General features: G+C 41.4%; 1 protein-coding gene and 1 long non-coding RNA gene across 2 annotated transcripts in view; one reads left to right on the top strand and one right to left on the bottom strand.

The window, feature by feature from the left end:
* 9330175M20Rik (RIKEN cDNA 9330175M20 gene) overlaps window positions 1–20,030 on the bottom strand; it is a 115,394-nt gene that overhangs the window by 66,292 nt on the left and 29,072 nt on the right. The window lies entirely within an intron of this gene.
* Cavin2 (caveolae associated 2) lies at window positions 4,449–18,283 on the top strand. Its single transcript, NM_138741.1, has 2 exons — window positions 4,449–5,191; window positions 15,972–18,283. The coding sequence occupies exons 1-2, from the start codon at window positions 4,709–4,711 to the stop codon at window positions 16,743–16,745; spliced, it is 1,257 nt and encodes a 418-aa protein (NP_620080.1). The 5' UTR covers window positions 4,449–4,708; the 3' UTR covers window positions 16,746–18,283.

Consider the following 20,030-nt stretch of genomic DNA (forward strand, 5'->3'; position numbering starts at 1 on the left):
CAGGACTACAAGACCTCAACCTGCACAAGGAACAAGCAACTGAGGAATGCTGGGAGTGGGAGAACAGCTTCCCCAGGGGCGAAAAATCACAACAGTTTGTTATCTAATACCAAATGAGCATCCCTGGAAACATACAAACAAACTTACAAGTAACATTACACAGACTGAGTGATATCTCTCTCTCTCTCTCTCTCTCTCTCTCTCTCTCTCTCTCTCTCTCTCTCTCTCCCCCCCCCCCCCATGGGGTAGGGCAAGAGCAATCAAGAAAGGGTCTAAAGGACAGCTTGGAGGTAGAAAGGGGGAAATGGTGTAACTACATTATAATCTCAAAATTAAAAGAAATGAAAATAAATAAAAGTTAAATACACTAATAGAGGGTTTCTAATACATATTTTGACTACTAAAATCAATTCTTTAAAACGTGTTTTCAAGGCAACTGCATATTCTCAAAATCTGCTCTCAGTTATAATCTATCATGAAACTTGGTGACACAAAATATATGGGCTTCCCATTGTACTGTTATAGACAGTAATAGACTCAAATGCCCCTGGGCTCTGACTACTGTTCAAGAGACAATACAACTTTAGAAAGACTTTTAAACTCTAGTATGTAAGCTTAGATGGAAATGTATTGAGAAGCCAGCTCAGCTTTCTTTGCTTCTCTGGTCACTTTGGAAGCTGACCTTCACTACTACAGGTCCATTGCTCAGTGTGCCTATCACTATCATAGTAATAGGACCAATAATTCCAATATTGCTATATAGTTCTAAATGGAAAAGACCAATCAAAGAGACATTGACCTCCACCTTGTTTAATTGTGATGCTAGCACAATGAAGCAAAAAATTCTGCCATTTTTGAAATGGGCTAACATGTAGACCTTGGGATCAATGCCCTAGCTAGTAGTAAAGTAGGCATCTTCCTATAGAGACTCTCAAGCTTGCTTGACTTAGATGCCTCAGGTATTGGTAGGCAGCTGGTCAGGCAGAGAATTAGAAGTCCTAGTCACACCCTGGCATGCTCTCATAGGTTGGCTGCAACAGAAAACAATCACCTTTCTCTATGCACCGTACCTGGATTTACACGATTAAACTATAAAGAATTTAGAATCGCCTGGGAGATACATCTCAGGAGTACAGGGAGAGGGATACAGGAGGTTTGCTGAGGAGGAAAGATATACCATGAATGTGGTAGTTACCTTTCCTACCTCAGGTCCTGGTCTCAATAAAAAGGAGAAAACAAAGGTCACCCCCTCTTCCTCTCTCATGGATCCCTCACTCCGGTTGCAATGTGACTAGCTAGTTCCTACTCTAACTCCCACGGCTAGAGTCGTACATACCCCATGGCTTCTTCTCCAGGATGGACTGTGAGGTCAGATAGACCTTTCTTTTCCTTAAGTTATGCAGTATGTCGACATTGTATTTCTCTAGCTGCCTAGTTTTCCCACTAAGGAAGTGCTTAAGAGTAGAAAATAGGTGCCGATCGCTCATCTTTGTGCAGTCCAGGGCTTAGCATTTATTTCACATTCAATGCGTGTTGTCAACCATAAACTCCCCATCCTACATTTACCGGCTGCAATAATTGTTATTAATCATGTCACTCACATGTTCAGAAACATTCAAGATCTCCCTTCATTTCTCATTGCATTGTAAGTCTATACACTCCCTAATTTGTAATGAATTGCACAAAATGTAAGGTTTAAGTTGTTTAAATTCTTCTAAAACTGATTGCTCTACACCAATTTCTCTCAGACAGACATGGGACTCGGTTTGGGGCAACACAAAAGAAAAGTTTGGATGCTCTGAGTTACCTCAAATTCTACCTTATGGTTGGTACTATATTCTGTAATTAATTTTTTAGGACAAAAAGAGTTTCTTTTAGTTAGCTTCTCATAATCCCCACAATGACCACAGTCTTCAGTTTTATGTGCAACAGCCCTTTTGGAGAGTGCATTTACACCATGGTAGATCTTGTCCAAAGATGGTGACAATAATCTCTCCTGTGACACTCATACTTGCCAGAGGATGGGAAAGTGGTAGAGTCGGTTTCTCATCTCTGAATCTGAGCTGGGTTTATAGCCACAGAACACTGTGGATATGCCAAGTTGGGAGTTTCAGATCCTGCCCTTAAAACTGTCCATAGCTTTCACTTTTAATCCCTCACTTTAAAGCACCACATAAAGAAATCTAGTTTCCCTACTGGAGACATCAGACAGTTTCTAGACGCTAAATAGCTGAAAAGAGAGTTCTGGTCTGCTCAGCTGTTGCACCAGGTACAAATAAGGCCATGTCATCTTGGATTCCTCACCTTGAACTGTAGCTGAAAGAGCAGGCAGGGCAAAGATGACTATTCCAGTTGAGTGTTGCCAAGACAACCAAAGAATCATGAGTGAGTGATGTGGTTGTTACTATAAACCACTGAGTCTTAGGCTGACTTGTTACAAACCCATAGACCATTGGTTGAAATACCATTTGTGTTACTCAAGATTAACTTAAAACACAAATAAGTTCAGAGACAGGCATGATGGCTCACACCTATAATGCTGTCTAAGAAGCCTAAGTCAAGAGCACTGCTTTGAGTTTTACAGCAACCTGGGCTACAGAGAGAAACCAGACTCAACCAAACAAATAATTCACATAAGAACCTTCTTATTTAAGAAGGAACCTCTGTGCTTTGGTATCTCACCACCATCCTTCTAACTGATCTATCTGATTGTACAGTATCCAACAAAGCAATGCAAGATTCATGTGAATCAATACAAAATCAGAGTCAAGTGATTATGATATGAAATTGCAAATTTTCCAATGTGGAATCATAAAAATTGATGAAGGTAATGTCAGAGGAGCCCTTGAGCCATGGGCAGCTCCTATAACAGATGAGAATCTGCAGCTGTAATAGTTAACATTTGGGAGGAGAAATCTCTGTGAGTGACAGCAGGATAAGAGCTTCATCGGCAATGACTGGGATGTCGCCATGGAGGAGAGGCCCTTGAAAAGCTGATAAAGTCCTCCGATATTTTTGAAATAATGACACTCTCTGATTTGCCCACAAACGTCAAATGTAAAAAAGATGTGCTATCATTATATCGTATAATTTTGTTAGAAAATTAAGCTTCTGAAAATCAACACCAGATTCATGGTTTTTGCTTTTAATATTTAACACATCAGTGTCCAACTAAAATACACAAAATATAAGTTGTTTGTTTGAGAAACTTTTTAAAAAAATTCTTAAAAGGTACAAGCAATCAAATCTTCTTTTGGCATTTTGTAATCTTGGTTCCTAAAGGTCTCACTTTAAGTGTTATCTACCAATTATCTGAGGAAACTGGGAGCCTCTATAATGTCTTTAATGCATCTTCCTAATGAGCAGGTACTCAGTGAGGGACCTGGCACATGCTCTGTGAATGTTACATATGACTAAGTGTAAGGCAACCAATGAATATACCACCATAAGATCTACTGTTTCTTCGGCATACACAGAGGTATTGCCGTTAAGGCAATGTCCCACGATCAGTTCCTGACCCAGTACTAGCTGACATTTGTTCTTGAAATCCTTCATGGCATGCCTGTCACAAACCTTCAGCCAAAAGCACTTTCACAATCTGGATACATTTAAGACCAATTCAAGCATGTAAAGTCATTTTAGGAAGTGAGTCCCACATCCCAAGGGCCCGGCTAAGGAGGGCCACATGTGAGAACAGGTGTGCCACTTCACTGAGCAAGAACCTGGAAATGTCAAGCGTTAGAACCACTCCAACTCAACCTGGCTTGCAGTCACACTTCTGGACCTGTGTCAATAAATGCCTCGCAAAGATGGGGACTGAGAAATGCTCTGCATGAATTCAGAATTACTGGAAACAAACCAGCACTTTTTTTTCTCCAAAGGGACTACTTGAGGAGAGGGTCTCTGCCTTCCATCTTCTAAGAAAGCATTCATTTAAGAGATTTCCATCTCTTACAGAACAGTTCACAGTATGCAACACCACTTGCTTTGACATCCCTGAGTCTAAGCTCTTTCAAGTTGGATTGCATGCCATCTTGCAAGAGGACAGGACACCAAGCTGAGTTCCTTGTCAGTTTCAGAATAATCTCCTGTGCTTTGCAAATGAGAAACTAATAGCACGAACCTGGCCCTGGCGTCACAGACCCTTTCAACTCGGCGCCTCCCCTAAAGGGCACTCGGTGTTCTGCAACCTATCAGTCAGCTCTGGGGCAAGAGCAAACAATTCCTTTCTGTTACAATAACTTGTATCCAGGAAAAAAAACAGGCGCTCTGTAACATAGCAGCCAGAGAAAAGTTTACTAGATTTAGCCAATCAGAGGCTGGGGAGCTCTGCCAAGTTAACATGTTTCTCTCCGCCTCTAAATGAACTCATGATTGAAATATGGCATTGAACTTTTTTTTTTTTTAAGGGAAGGGGTGTAGGAAAGAAAAGCCACTGCAGAAAAGAACTCGGGCTTGTGCGGAGTGTGGCTAGGAAGTGTGTGCTTGTCACTGAACCCTGAGTGGGTCCTGTAACCTTTGCCTTCCACTGGGTGGAGCAGGTCCTTTAAGAGCAACTGGAATGCAGTTCCCCTGATCAGCTTAGCCAGTTATTCAAAACCTCTGCTAGCCCTAGAGAGCAGTGCTCACTTCAGACCAACCAGCCTCCTGTGCTTCTAGCTTGAGCAAGAAGTTTCCAGCGGGGAAGTAAGTTTCTAGCTGCCCAGCCATGGGAGAGGACGCTGCACAGGCAGAAAAGTTCCAGCATCCAAACACAGACATGCTCCAGGAGAAGCCATCCAGCCCCAGCCCAATGCCTTCCTCCACACCGAGCCCCAGCCTGAACCTGGGGTCCACAGAGGAGGCCATCCGAGACAACTCGCAGGTGAATGCTGTCACCGTGCACACACTCCTGGATAAATTGGTCAACATGCTGGACGCCGTGAGGGAGAACCAGCACAACATGGAACAGCGTCAGATCAACCTGGAGGGCTCGGTGAAGGGCATCCAGAACGACCTCACCAAGCTCTCCAAGTACCAGGCCTCCACCAGCAACACAGTGAGCAAGCTGCTAGAGAAGTCTCGCAAGGTCAGCGCTCACACGCGGGCTGTCCGGGAGCGCCTCGAGAGGCAGTGTGTCCAGGTGAAGAGACTGGAGAACAACCACGCCCAACTCCTCCGACGCAACCACTTCAAAGTGCTCATCTTCCAGGTCAGTGTCCCCAGCATACCCCTCCACCTACTTGAGCTCAGTCCTCCGAGCTTTCAAGGCCATCTTCCCATCTGCCCTGCCAGTCAAGCTTCTCTCTCACACACAAAGCTTTGTCTTCTAGCTGCCTGCTGCAGGCAACTGTGAAATGTGGCCATAAGGATTGGAATCTCCCCCATCCTTCAGGCAATGCCTGTGTGCCTGGCAAGCTGGGGACATTTGTCAGTGAACACCTAGATGCACTTGGTTAAGGGTGAGAAACTGAGCAGGTGCGGGCACCCACTCTAGTCAAATTCATTTGTCTCTTTTCATTAGGAACTTGCGGCTGCGATTGCAGCTGTTAGCTGGACAGGGCAAATTAATCCAGTGGCTGTTTATTAACTCTTAGTGGAAGTGAGGTAACTGTGTGAAGGATTTGTTTTCTTTTGCTCTGACCAAGACACACACAACCTTTAAACCATCCTTTTTCCAAGGGCCCCTGGTGTTTGGGAAATTACCAGAATGGAAAGTTGAACTAGTCTTGTTCTTGAAGTCATCTTTTGTCAAAGCAATCTCTAGTTTGTCTCTAGAAAATGATGCCAATAAATGTGGGAAGCAAAGTATAGCTCCTTACAGACATGTTAATTATGTCCCCTCATTGCTCAAGCTGCAACTACAAAGTGAAATAAAAGAAACGTTATCAGTGGCTGCCACAAAGACCAACTTTGAATATCTTCCCCTTCAAATAGTTGCCTTACCGTGAAAAGGACACTTAATTTTTTTTAATGCATCAATGATGCAATTTATGTAGCAAAGGCTATCTGGGGACAGGAAGATTGCGTGGAACTGTTATTCAGCCAAGTGGTGGGCATCTGTAAATCTAAGGGCTGCCCTGCCTAATGCTGGAAGCCCTTCCGTAGATGGCATTGAGCCAACCCAGGCCCCAGGAAGCCCTGCCATTCTGCCTCAGGGCTGTCTCCTTATGATCCTGTGAATAGGAGAGACTTTCAAAGCCATGGAGGGAAGAGGTTATAACCAACAGATTGTGAAAGCATACAGGGAGAGCCTTCATCTCCCAAGAGACATTTAGAAACTGGAATTTAAACCGTAGGAGCCTTCTTTTTCCTAATGAATCTACTCTGCCAAGTTAGGGCTCTGGCCTGCCTATCGCCATAAAAGGAAAGATTAATCTTGCTGCCTTTGTGTCCTCCCCAAATTGTACTTGAGAGCTAGGAGGTCCAAACAAGTGATGCTCCTGTATCTCACAGGCTTTCTGCAGTTGGGAAACTTTTAGGCTTTTTTTTTTTTTTTTGAAGTTATGAAACAAATGGACTTAATTGATATCTACAGAACATTTTATCCTAAAACAAAAGGATATACCTTCTTCTCAGCCCCACATGGTACCTCCTCCAAAATTGACCATATAATTGGTCACAAAACAGGCCTCCACAGATACAAAAATAATGAAATTATCCCATGCATCCTATCTGACCACCACAGACTAAGGCTGATCTTCAATAACAACATAAACAATAGAAAGCCAACATTCATGTGGAAACTGAATTTGGTATTATCATGGAATACTTTGGTTTCTCCATCTATGTTAATTGAGTTTGGTTGGGTATAGTAGCCTGGGCTGGCATTTGTGTTCTCTTGGGGTTTGCATAACATCTGTCCAGGATCTTCTGGCTTTTATACATGAGAAGTCTGGTGTAATTCTAATAGTCCTGCCTTTATATGTTACTTGACCAACTTTTAGGCTTTTAATGCAGATGCAATCGCTTTTCAGGAAGCAGCTGAACTGGAAAAAGCTGTGGTCAGCCACATCAGGATCTGAGATCCTGCCTTTATTAGACTAAGAGATCCTACAAGCCTTAGCTCTGGAGACATTTCCAAATTAAATAGTGATTTCAAAACAAAACAGAACATTTACAGGCCTGTCAAAGGAAACTTCCCTCCCTTCAGTATGAATCAGGGGAACTATATCTCATCTTATTCATTAAGGAGAAAAGGAAAATGTTTGCCTAGTAAAGGAAAATAAGGATTTTAAGGTTTAGTTTCTGTTTTGATACGAATGTTCTACAGGTGCGAGAAGAGGGAATGGGGAGATAAACGACTATATATTCAAGAGAATTGTGAATCTGACTATTGGGAAACTTAAAGGCATGTGTTGTTGATGGGGGCCTGACGAAGTCATCTGTTTTGTTGAATTGAATTGACAGGTGTGACATCCCACCAGAGATGGTAAGAATTTCCCCCATAGTGATGAAACAGGGGTGCTCAACCCCAAAAGGGGAACTATGGGAAGCCCAAGCAGAGAGTTCAAGCTGTTCTAGGCCCGTTCAAAAGCACCTCCGACAGGTGCAAAGGGCAGTTTGGAAAGCAGAGAACTTCAAGCACATGGCTAGACCTTTCCCTACCCAGAGGAGGTCCTCTGCTAGCTAAAGGGAATTAGAATTCCAACTCTGAAGACACAAGATGGTCATTTGAAAAACAAAATGTAGCTGCAGTCGTCTTCAATGTTTTGTCTCATTTCTTTCTTAAAGTAGGGGTTTTCATAGGGTACCAATTATGCTAATGGCTGAAACAATAATTCTTATTACAGTGGAGTCCAGGATAGTGAGTGGGAAGACAAATTTTCACACAGACACTGGCTCACATCCTACTTGGTCACTTGCCAACCATGTTAATCATTGACACATTTGATATTGGAAGTCCCTGTTTCCCCTTGTACACAGAAGATACTAGTAGAGTGAAATAGCTGCAGTCTTGATAAATACAGCATCCACTGTAAGGCCCCGTTCGTTCTCTGCTTCCTTGCCTATGCCCAATTTACCGCTGAGGATGCTGAGACTCCTTCCATGTGCTTGTAGTTTGTCTGAAGTTGGACATAAGTGACAAAGTTGGCTTTCAAAGCCACATTTAACGGGTCCCAGAATATATGCTTTAAAACACTAGTGCTTCCTGGCTCATATCTCTCCCACAAGTGAGGAATAAAGGAAATGACATGTTTAAAATGATTCTTACAGACTGGCATGGTGGAAGTGCTCATTGAGTGGACTCTATTACTCCATGGCTCTGAAATGCAGGGCTGAGACAGGCAGCTCTACTTCTACTGGGTTAGAAATAATGTTCTTAGGCCAAAACTGACCCCACCCTTCTGTGGATCTTGAAATAGCTTTGTCTCTTTTTGGTTGAGACTTGCTAGTGCACACACATCCACACACACATTATATGACTACCATCATGTCAGAATGAGCATTGTATCATAACTCTATGAAAGCAAAGGACTCTTCCAAAATACCTACTCTAAATAGATCCTTCTAGTAGCAGCACATATGTCACAGTATGGCAGAAGGGGACTGTCTCATACCCACAGAGAATGTAGATGTCATATACTGTACTGATAGTGCTTTGTGTCTTAAAAAATTGTCATTTTTCAGTACTTTCTGGCTTCTGGCTTAGGGTAATAAGTATTTAAAAATAAGAGCAATGTTCAAAAAGATAATCTGTCCCTTGACTTGGGCATATTTGGTATTGTAATGTTGAGAAGAGGAGCTATGTTTACTGTTTGTGGAATCCTGTTACAGCATCCCAAATCTGCCTGAGTGTGTGTGTCTGCTTGTACATACACGATTCTGTGTGTGCAAATATGTGTGAGTATGTATCTGTATTTATGTGTGTGAGTATACATGAGTAATATGTGTTTGAGAGAGCATGAATATGTATGAATCTGACTCTGTGTGTGTGTAAGATGATTTATAAGACTCTTATACAATTAGACTTTTAATTCCTAACATTGTTTTAAATCTATTCTACTTAAATAATGTCATGTATTTATTGAAATCTGAGTTTCAATAACTGAGTTCCACAACGCTATTGTAGCTATTAAGCATCTGATTCCTTAGTGATGACTTTAAATTATAACCATCAGTATCTAAGAACTGGAGAAACTCTCCCTCTTTGAACACAGAGGTATATTTGAAAGTCCCAGTGAAATTCAGCAATTTTTAAAAACGTTTTTGGCAATAGTTTAATGCAATATTGGAGTTCAATATAATGAGACATAAACCAGAATAAATAACATAAGACTTATGGGTATTGATGATCAAAATATTCATGGTAAGCCTGGCAGTGGTTGTGCACATCTTTAATCCTAGCATTTGGGAGGTATAGACAGGCAAATCTTTGAGTTTGAGGTCAGTCTGGTCTATAGAGTAAGTTCTGGGACAGCCAAGGCTACACACAAAAACTCTGTCCCCAAAACAAACACACACACACACACACACACACACACACACACACAAAGGAAAAATACTAATGCCAAAGGAATACCACATTGAACATTTTTCTTGGAATCATGTTTATCTTTTATTAAAAACAGAAGCTATAAAGTAGATTTAAGAGAAAATTCTCGCTGCTGGTTGAAGGAGCTGCATGAACGTCACAGTAACTGGCCGTGGGGGTGAGGTGCCACTTATGTCCTCGGACCCTTCTAGGAATGATTATTTGAAAACACAGCTTGAAAATGACTTCAAAACCAGGAGACAAAATGAGAGTGTGCGCTAATAGCTTGCACTGCTATCCACATGGAGCCGAGAACCTGGATGAGAAAAGGAAAGCGAGGTTATGTCCTTGCTGCAGATCTATTTCTGAAAATGTGAGGCTGTAAATGCGCTTGAACATTCATCACTTGCGTTCCTTAGTGATGCCAGAGGTTTAGAAGTATGCTAAAAGTTTAATCTCCTGATGATTTTTAAATAGATTAGTTTAAAGACAGTATTTTATCTAAACTTGCTGCTCTAAAAGCTGTTCAATTGGTATGGACTGGAGAGAAATGGGAATATGAGTTATCAAAGATACCTTCGTAAGTGAAGTCTCCATGTTTGTATCACAGATCAATGTTTCCCTAACAGAATATTGGTTTTGTCATGTTGCTTATCCAGTGCCCTTTTAGATTATGATTTTCAAAAATACTACTTCTTATTGTTATTATTTACACTTAGTAAATGTCAGCATTGTCCCTGGCACTAGAAGTGACTAACTGATTATAGCTGCTAGAAGTGAATAAGTGATTGTAGCTGACATTTATTTTTGGTAAAGCCTATATACATATGCAGGCTAGACTCTATGTCAGTTACACTCTCTTTAGGTTTCCCACTTTTTAAATGCTCTTCAATGCAACTTGGCTCCTTTGGTTTTTATTCCTGTATGGAATTAAATACATTTGGTGTGAATGGGTGTACCATGGTATTGTTCCTGTGAATGGTTATTTCTTTTTGTGGGATGTAGATTAATCACATAATCAAATATTTTTTTATCTGGAAGACCTCTTAATAATATAATCATCTAGAGACTGCCAGACCTGGGGATCCATCCCATAATCAGCCTCCAAACGCTGACACCATTGCATACACTAGCAAGATTTTATCGAAAGGACCCAGATGTAGCTGTCTCTTGTGAGACTATGCCGGGGCCTAGCAAACACAGAAGTGGATGCTCACAGTCAGCTATTGGATGGATCATAGGGCCCCTAATGGACGAGCTAGAGAAAGTACCCAAGGAGCTAAAGGAATCTGCAACCTTATAGGTGGAACAACAATATGAACTAACCAGTACCCCCCAGAGCTCGTGTCTCTAGCTGCATATGTATCAGAAGATGGTCTAATCGGCCATCATTGGAAAGAGAGGCCCATTGGTCTTGCAAACTTTATATGCCCCAGTACAGGGGAACGCCAGGGCCAAGAAGTGGGAGTGGGTGGGTAGGGAAATTGGGGGGAGGGTATGGGGGACTTTTGGGATAGCATTGGAAATGTAAATGAAGAAAATACCTATTAAATTTTTTTTAAAAAACTGTACTCCACAAAAAAATAATAATATAATCATTTAGTTTAACCTTATTTTATAGGAAGGAAACAGAGGTTCTGAGAAACAAAATAACTGTCTACGTCTCATTTCATTGATAAGAGAAATTGTAGGATAGAATTGTGAAACAAGTAAAAACTATAATGTCACTGTGATAAAGTTAATGTTTATGAGTTTTACTAGATCAGCTTTTAAATAATTCAAAGTGGTTTATTTTTTGTTTTATATTTATGTTTGTGTGTGTGTGTGTGTGTGTGTGTGTGTGTGTAACAAAGAACTCCTAACTAATGTGATCTTTAAAAAAAAATGAACCCTTGATAACACTGAAAATAATGAGACTTTTAAATCCTCCAGAATGTGAAAGACTGCCCAGGGATTATAACTAATGCATTTTATTCTTATGACTTGCTGATTCCACTGACAGCCGCCCTGCGGGTTCAGTTCTAATCAATGGCTTTATCCACTTGGCAATCTATACCTCAGAAACACAAATTGGAGAAAACCATCAATGTGTAAAGGAGACCTATAAATCAGAATGTCAGGTAGCATAGTTTCATTTTAATAACTAGTATTTAGAGATTATTAAAGAAAATATTCCATGGACACAAATGTGTGCTCTTCACACCCCGGCAGGAAGCCACCATGTGCTCCCAACAGGAAGCCACTGTGTCCCTGTTATTTTTGTGAGTGGCAGGAGAGCAAACACCCAGCTTCTCTCTTCTTACTGGGGCTTTTAAAATGACTTAAAGTTGGTTTTCTTTCCTAATGCTGGTCATAGAGCCTTTTGTTTTTAAGTTTGCACATCTGTATATGAGCAGAGATTTGGATTGTCACCTTAAAACCAAAAAGTACCCAGGAAGCTGGCAGGTTTCTCTGCGTTGATATTTACATGCACGACTGGGACTATTAGTTTACAAGGATCGATATAAATAGCAAACAAGCTGAAGTGCAAGGAAAATGCTACTTCTCAAGAGTTTGTTCCAGTCTTTTCCCCTGTATGCTACAAACATATCCATTATATGTTAGACTCTTACTATTTAATATTCCCTTTCTTAGAAAACCTCCTAAGGGTCCTTGTGAAAGGTCAGAACCAGAAACACCTACATCAGTGGTAGGTGAGGACCTTTTTTGAAAACAAAGGACAAATAACCAGCTGCTCCTAGAGGCTTGTCCTCAATAGAGATGTCCAAAGAAGTAAACCACAGGGATTCTCTGTGCCATTTCAGGGAGTTACATATCCCATGTAGACAAATGAGTAGCTAACATCGGTGAGCAGCAGCGGGGATCATGGATGTGTGCTTAGGGTCACCCTTAAAGGAGCTGCCAGTCTTGGAATCTGTAAAAGGAACCAGGTCACAAACATTACAGCTGGGGGTGGACGCAAAGGTGCCCCCTCTCTTGTAGACGCGTGAGGTATAAGGTGTTTTGATGAGGTGTATGAGAGGACTACATAGTAGATGGTGTGCACTGGTAAGAGAGCAGCTGTAGCTGATCCTATGTGCATCGAACACTACTCGAATAACCAAACACCACGCTCTGTAAGGTTTATATAAGGGAGTGACTTGGAAGGAAGGGAATTGGTATTTTTCTGATTCTAAACAAATGTTTTGGAAAAAGAAAGAGATCTGTGTGCTTGGAGATTTACAAGTCCCTCCGTGAAAGGAAAAGGGTTGCCTTCAAAGAAGATGGAAGCCACAAGATATGCACTGACCAGTAGACAGAACATAAAATATTTGCCAATAAAATACTTCCCAGGTAATTAAAGTGACAGCTGAGGCCCAACAGCTAGTTGAGGAGTCATTGCTCAGGAGTTTCCAGTTGCTTAAAGACACAGCCAACTCATTCTGGATTATCTCTGATCTTGCTGGGTTAATTCCATACTGGCATCAAAGAACTCTCATGTATATGTTCCTATACATTTTCACATTTCACAGAAGAATTTTACTGGGTTTCCTCTTTCCCTCCCTCACACTCCACCCCCATCTCCACCCCCACATGCAGCCTGCATCTACCACTGATATTCCAATTCATTTTCTAATGTGCTCTCCTTAAAGCTATCCTTGAAGAATGCCTGAGAAGAGGAACAACAGAGCCATAAGACTCAGTAGGAGCTCCGTGTTGGTAATAAAATTCACATTTAAGAAAAAGCAGAATTTATTTTAATTCTCCCTTTTGTTAAAATTGAAGAATGGAAAGTTAGCTGATCTACAGCATTTGATTGCCTCGGGAGCTTGTGGTTTAGACAATGTACCTCGAGGCTTAGTCTTTACAGCTTTCTGCTGGAATCCCTTCTTCCCTCACTGAGGACTTTTAATAACATTTCACTGAGGTTTTATCCTTCCCTAAGAGCAAACAACAGCCAAATCTCCTCAATGCTCTTAATCAAACCCCAGGAGAAATTCTGCTTCAGGACTAGCCATCAGAGCCCTAACTACTTCTGTAAGTCTACCTCTTTCTGTAATATTCATCCATCCACTGGAAAGAAAATCCTTCTTTCAGAGGGAGAAAGTGTCCCCTCAGGCCTTGGCTTCTCTGGTTTCTCCAGTGTCACCAGCATTCAGCAAACTTCCTTCTAGACACAGAACTAAATAGGCCCATTCTCCTACTTGCCTCCAGTATGCCCCATATAGAGTAGTCTACACTCCAGGTACCTTCATGACCTTCTTAAAAAGCCATCTTACCAAAGCTGCTCACTTAGTGAGTGGTTATTAAGCTCGACCTGTTGAGACACAGTGGTGAAGAAAAGATGAAAATCATTCTTGGGAGTATATGCCCATGGAGCAGAATCAACTTCAGCTGGAAGCATGACAAACTATTCTCCTCAAAAGTCCACATCAAAAAGATCCTGGGGATTATCTACTGCCAATAGGATAAGGGTCTGGGAGATCAGCTACACTATGCTGAAATTTGGGGTAAGCCAATCTTTTGCAGGTCTTGTGCAGGTAACACCACTTGCTCTGAGTTCATGAGTGTCATAGCTATGACATGTACAGAAGACAGAATGTCACAGCACTTCTTCCTATCCTCTAGCACATACATTTTTTCCTCCTCTCTTCCTCTGTGTTATCTGAGCCTTGGAGAGGTGAGGAAGATTTATAAAGACTCCCATTTAGATCTAACCAAGCACTTAGTCTCTTCTCAGTGCTGTGAACAGTTATGTATCTTTCTATTCACTGCTGCCCACGGCAAAGAGAAGTTTCTGTGACCAAGAATCAGAATGGGCCTAGTCTATGATTACAAACATCAATATTTAAAAGCTACTTTGACATCATGACCATTTAGCAAAATAACAATAGCAGAATACTAGGAGCTATGATCTCCCCAAGCCAAACTCTGGCTTTGACCATGAGTTACAGTACCAGGAACACAATTCCTCCCGGTGAAGCAGGCCTGAAATCCAATCAGAACGCAGTTAGCTACTCACATAACAACCACACCACTAATGTGTCAGTGGCCATTCATTCCTCATCTCGCAGGTTGGTATTAGAGGATGCATACTTTAATACTATGTAAGACCACTGATATGTTTTCTCTCTTACAGTAGTAGCCTGTGTAGCATCTTCTAGCACTGTGAAAGATAGCAATCAGGAAGGACAGACGGACTTTTAAATCCACAGACTGCAGTTGCTTCTTCCAACCTGCAAGTGTGCTGGGCTGGCTGAGATGCAATCGGGTCGTCTGGAGGCTCTGGGTGCAGCATAGGTGGGAAGGAGTCTGGATCTATGCCCTGCTTAGATTCTTGCTGAACCCCTGATGGCCCTGAAAGTACATTTTGAAAGCTGCTAATCTAGGTCAAATCCTCTGGTTCATATTTGGAAGGAATAGGAACCCAAAGAGATTAAGCTATTTGTTGAAGACACACAGCCATTTAGCAGCACAGCAAAGACTCCAGGCTTCCTGCCACAATTCTCCATCATGTGCTATTATTTTTGATGAAAACGTGTAAGTACCATGATAATGGGTTCCCATGTAACAGTGAGAAAAAGAAAACACTTAAAACTCAAAGGTACTCTTACACAATGTGGCCAAAATCTGTCTGTATTCAAATCTCTCAGCAAGCAGCTTTATGCTTTAGAGACAAATTTTCTGGCTCTCCCATTGCCCAAAACTCTATAGAAGGCTGCATTTGCCTACGTGAGAAGCTGGGGAGCCTGAAGAGAATGGCTTTTCTTCTACCCTTAGCTGGGTGTGAGGCCAAAGCTTTATTGTCCAAAGAAGATACTTTATAGTATGGGCTTGATGCTATACCTGGCCATCCCTTACCACAGAGCACATTCTGAAACACAAGGTTTCATGAACCGACCTAGAGAAGGCTATTTCTCTCTCTCTCTCTCTCTCTCTCTCTCTCTCTCTCTCTCTCTCTCTCTCTCTCTGTGTGTGTGTGTGTGTGTGTGTGTGTGTGTGTGTTGGGGTATGTGGTGCATGAGTGGAAGTGGGGGGACCTAACTAAGGTTCTGAAGTTAAGGACTCTCCCGCGCTCCCCTTTGCCTCCTTAGATATTTTCCAGCTAGACTTTAGAGTTCCTTTGTAATGGGATTTTTGACAGAAGCTGTGCCCACATCCCTCCCTGCCCTCTCTCCCTCCCTTGATTTGAGGGAAGGCAAGAGAGGCCTCTGCGTTCACAGCATTATAACTTACTTTATTTCTTTTATCTGGGCAGCTTCCTGGCCTACATGAATGAGTTGGGCCACTTCCCTCTGCCTGTCACTGATAGTCCCTTGCCAGTTAAGCTTCATGGTATTCCCACTGGCAGGCCTTGGCCTTATCCAGCCCAAGGTGAATGACGGGACCCAAATTAGAATGGCTGCTTCCTCTTCTGAAAAGCCACACTTTGCTTCTGTCATGTGCATTGCCTAGAACACAAACCCAAGTTACAGCAGTTCAGGGCTATTTGTTCACTATGTTATTATCATAAAACTCACGCTGCCCTTCTTTGCAGGAAGAAAGTGAGATCCCTGCCAGTGTGTTTGTGAAGGAGCCAGTTCCCAGCGCTGCAGAAGGCAAGGAGGAGCTTGCTGATGAGAACAAGTCCCTGGAGGAAACTCTGCACAACGTGGACCTCTCCTCTGATGACGAATTGCCCCGTGATGAGGAAGCCCTGGAAGATAGTGCAGAAGAGAAGATGGAAGAAAGCAGGGCAGAAAAAATAAAAAGATCCAGCCTCAAGAAAGTCGATAGCCTCAAGAAAGCGTTTTCTCGTCAGAACATCGAGAAAAAGATGAACAAGCTGGGAACCAAGATCGTATCTGTTGAGAGGAGAGAAAAGATTAAGAAATCGCTCACACCCAACCACCAGAAAGCATCTTCTGGGAAAAGCTCCCCCTTCAAGGTTTCTCCCCTCTCCTTTGGTCGTAAGAAAGTCCGAGAGGGAGAAAGCTCTGTAGAAAATGAGACCAAGTTGGAAGACCAGATGCAGGAGGACCGCGAGGAGGGTTCGTTCACAGAGGGTCTTTCTGAAGCATCCCTCCCCAGTGGCCTGATGGAGGGCAGCGCAGAAGATGCTGAGAAATCAGCAAGGAGAGGGAACAACTCAGCCGTGGGCAGTAATGCGGATCTGACCATTGAGGAAGATGAAGAAGAGGAGCCGGTAGCCCTGCAGCAGGCCCAGCAGGTGCGCTATGAGAGTGGCTACATGCTCAACTCCGAGGAGATGGAGGAACCCAGTGAGAAACAGGTCCAGCCAGCTGTGCTGCATGTGGATCAGACTGCCTGAGTGCACAGCCAGAACACTGGGCCAGTGCATCCACCTCGTGGAAGCCACCCCGCACCTCTTCATCTCTACCTGCTCCCTACTGTGACTGTCCAGGCCTTAATCACTGACCGTACAGTAGCCTCAATGGGATCACAGAAACAAACTGCCAGGAATCCCATTTCTAATTTGCTCATAGGTTCTATTTCTGTAGAGTTTCTCCAAGATTGCAAAAAGAAAGAAATGGAGCAGTTAAAAAAAAAATCAACTATCTCTTTGGCTTAGTCAGAAAAACTGGAGGATATTTAAGTTAGTAGTTATAAAAAGTGATTTTTTTTTTGGTCATTCTATCAGCTTGCTGAATAGTGTAGCAGTAATGTAGTGAATTCTTACTGTATTCTGTGAATGATTATTCTTCAAGTATGTGATATGGAATATACATAAGTCTGTAAGCTGAGAATATAACTCTTTATTTTAAGAAGAAAACATTTACAAAAGATAAAGCTGAAGGACCAGCTGGTTATTCTCTTATAGAAACCATTGTTTGTTGTAAGGGGGCTGAAAGACGGTGCTGATGGTAAGCTAATAGCACCAGGACTGCTGAGATAGAAAATTAAGATGAAAAGGTTGGAAAGTGGGAGAAATGGAGAACAAAGAATGCCAAAAATAATGATGACAAAGAGAAAAAAAAAAGATGTGCTTAAAAAGTGAACTACTAACATTTTAAAACTTATTTTGCTCTTTAACAATACTAAAGAAGTTCATATGTCTTGCAAAAATATATCTTATCTTCCCAATATTTTTATAGTCTAGTATTATAACCTAACCAGATGTTCTGATGTAAAAACTATGGTTCTTTTCACTAAATAAATGGCAGTACACATCTTTTTGTGAAGAAGCTCAAAATAATATTGTCTCTTTAACATTGGAACAAGTGTAAGTCTCAAATAAGTAGTATGTACTGTTTTATGGGGATGTCAATCAAATGATTATTCAATATTTTTCACTTTGAAGTGACCTTTCCATTCCAAATATGATATAGGTTTAGGAGGTATTCAAACTTGCATGTTTAAGAACAGTAAAAGCCTGGGTTTTCTTTAAACACATAATGGTAATTTCAATCCAGGTAATGTTTTATTTATACATTAATTTCACAGGATATTAATGGTTTAGATTATAAAAGCATGCTAGTATTTTATTTCATGTGTACATTTGCTCTAACATACTACTTAAAAGTTGCTTTATCTATTTTTCATTACAAAATGCCAATGCTTTGTTATATTGTAGTCTGAAGATGAGAGACCCAGGGCTCGAACTCTCTACTCTTACTGCGCAGTAGCACAAGTGATCCTACACACAGTGGTGACTAGGCAGCAGTCCTGGGCTGCACTCTGACTTTCAGAGAAGGAGTGAGGTGAATAATGGGTGTTGATGGTGTAACCTCTTCAGCTGTGTTCCTGTACTGCAATTAATGTAACCCCAAATACTGAATTGCTGAACTAACCATGCCTGTGTGAAAGAAGATTAAATAAACCAAAAATAAAAAGTATATAACAATGTCAGTTTGTTTAGCAAAACACTCTTACAGGCAGAGGAAATTGATTTTAAGATGGTCCTCTGAGTTTATCAGTCGTGCTGACTGGGTCAGTCTTGATTTCCCCTATTAAAGTCATTTTCCTTTTCCCCTTGTTCTCATTGAGAAAACCAACACTCATTCTTTAAGCTTAACTTTCTTGACACTGCCTCACCACCTCTACAGCATCTGAATTTATTGCAGCAGCTTGATTAATTTGACAGTTCCATCTGCATTTAATATTATTATGCAGGCCTTATAATACTTTCAATGGTCCTGCAAGCCTCCATCTATTGAGATTTTATTATACTCAGTTCAATCCCCCAGATACACTCTTGTCCTGTACAGTGCCATAGACTGCATGGATGCCATCACATAGCTCCTGAAGCAGGCATGCTGCACCTCCTATAGAGAGACTGTCACTGAACCTGAAGAGGTGGGGATTCACTGGCCCATGAAACATTTCTACTTCTGATTGCAAAAAGATGTGTTGTCATTTATTCCTATACACTAGATACTTGTCAGTGGAAACTGCATGCAGACGTCTTAAGTTTTACTGAACAATCACATTTATTCTATGTCCCACAATTGAAGCTTTAAAATCCGAAGCAATAAAACAGAAGTAGACCAGATAATTGATAGGAAACACATACCATAGGGATTCGAGCAAGTAGCAGTTGTTGAGATAGAACCTATTTATTCTATATTGTTGTTGAATTATTTGCATACTGGTGAGGCTGTGAAGCCCCAAATTAGATATGTCCTCTTCCCACCCATCCAATAAAGAATCCCGAACCTTATGTGCCTGGAGCCAAAGAACTCGATTACTGTTTCCCAAATATCAGTTACACATTAATAAGGACTGAGATCTGTATCTGAGAAACATGATTCAGTAGTTAGAAGCATCTATTACATGGGTCACAAATCTCACTCTCTCCCTCTCTCCCTCTCTCTCTCTTACACACACACACACACACACACACACACACTAGCAAAAATGTTATTTTTCTACAAGATTTATTTCCTTTAAATTTAAAGATAGTTCAACAGGAATGTCTTCTTAAGAACCCAGTTTTTTGATTAATTAATCCAGTTCCTTTTACACATGAAGATAAAAATAGATTGTTGATAAAAATTAACTCTGCATAAACCCATACTTCTTCAGGACTCACTTTCTGTTGAAAGCCTCTAGCAGTGCCCATCCCTGTGAAGTTTGGGCTTTATAGGATTCCATCTACTATAACAAAATAGAGGCTCCTTCATAGCTAAACCCCCAGTGTTAAGCAAAGGTTATAATGAAAGTCATTTCCTACATTAAGACACTAATGCCTGAGCCCAGTTAATTCCTGCTCGAAAGTTTGTTTACTGCCCTACAGCCCAAGTCTAAGTGATTTTATATTGGAGATTGGGAGTATGAAGAATGGAGGTGCAGGCAGCAATCATTATTAACAGTTCCATAGCAACCACAAGTCCTTTCCTAAAACCCAAGACTCCAGCACTGCAAAACACACTGTCGATGAAATTGGCATTGCGACCTTTGTGTGCTGCTTGATCTGGGTGTCCAGATAAAAAATTCTACAGCCAGCAACTCTTTCCTAAAAGGAACAGGCAGAAAACTCACACTATTACAGACACTTTAGTCTTTATTTTAACCATTGCATTATCTTGAGGTATTTGAAACCTCTCAAATTATTTTTTAACTCTGAGCACAAACTGCCCCAATTAAGAAGTCACAC

The sequence above is a fragment of the Mus musculus genome, chromosome 1 (genome assembly GCF_000001635.26).
Source record: "Mus musculus strain C57BL/6J chromosome 1, GRCm38.p6 C57BL/6J".
NCBI classification, from domain to species: Eukaryota; Metazoa; Chordata; class Mammalia; order Rodentia; family Muridae; genus Mus; species Mus musculus.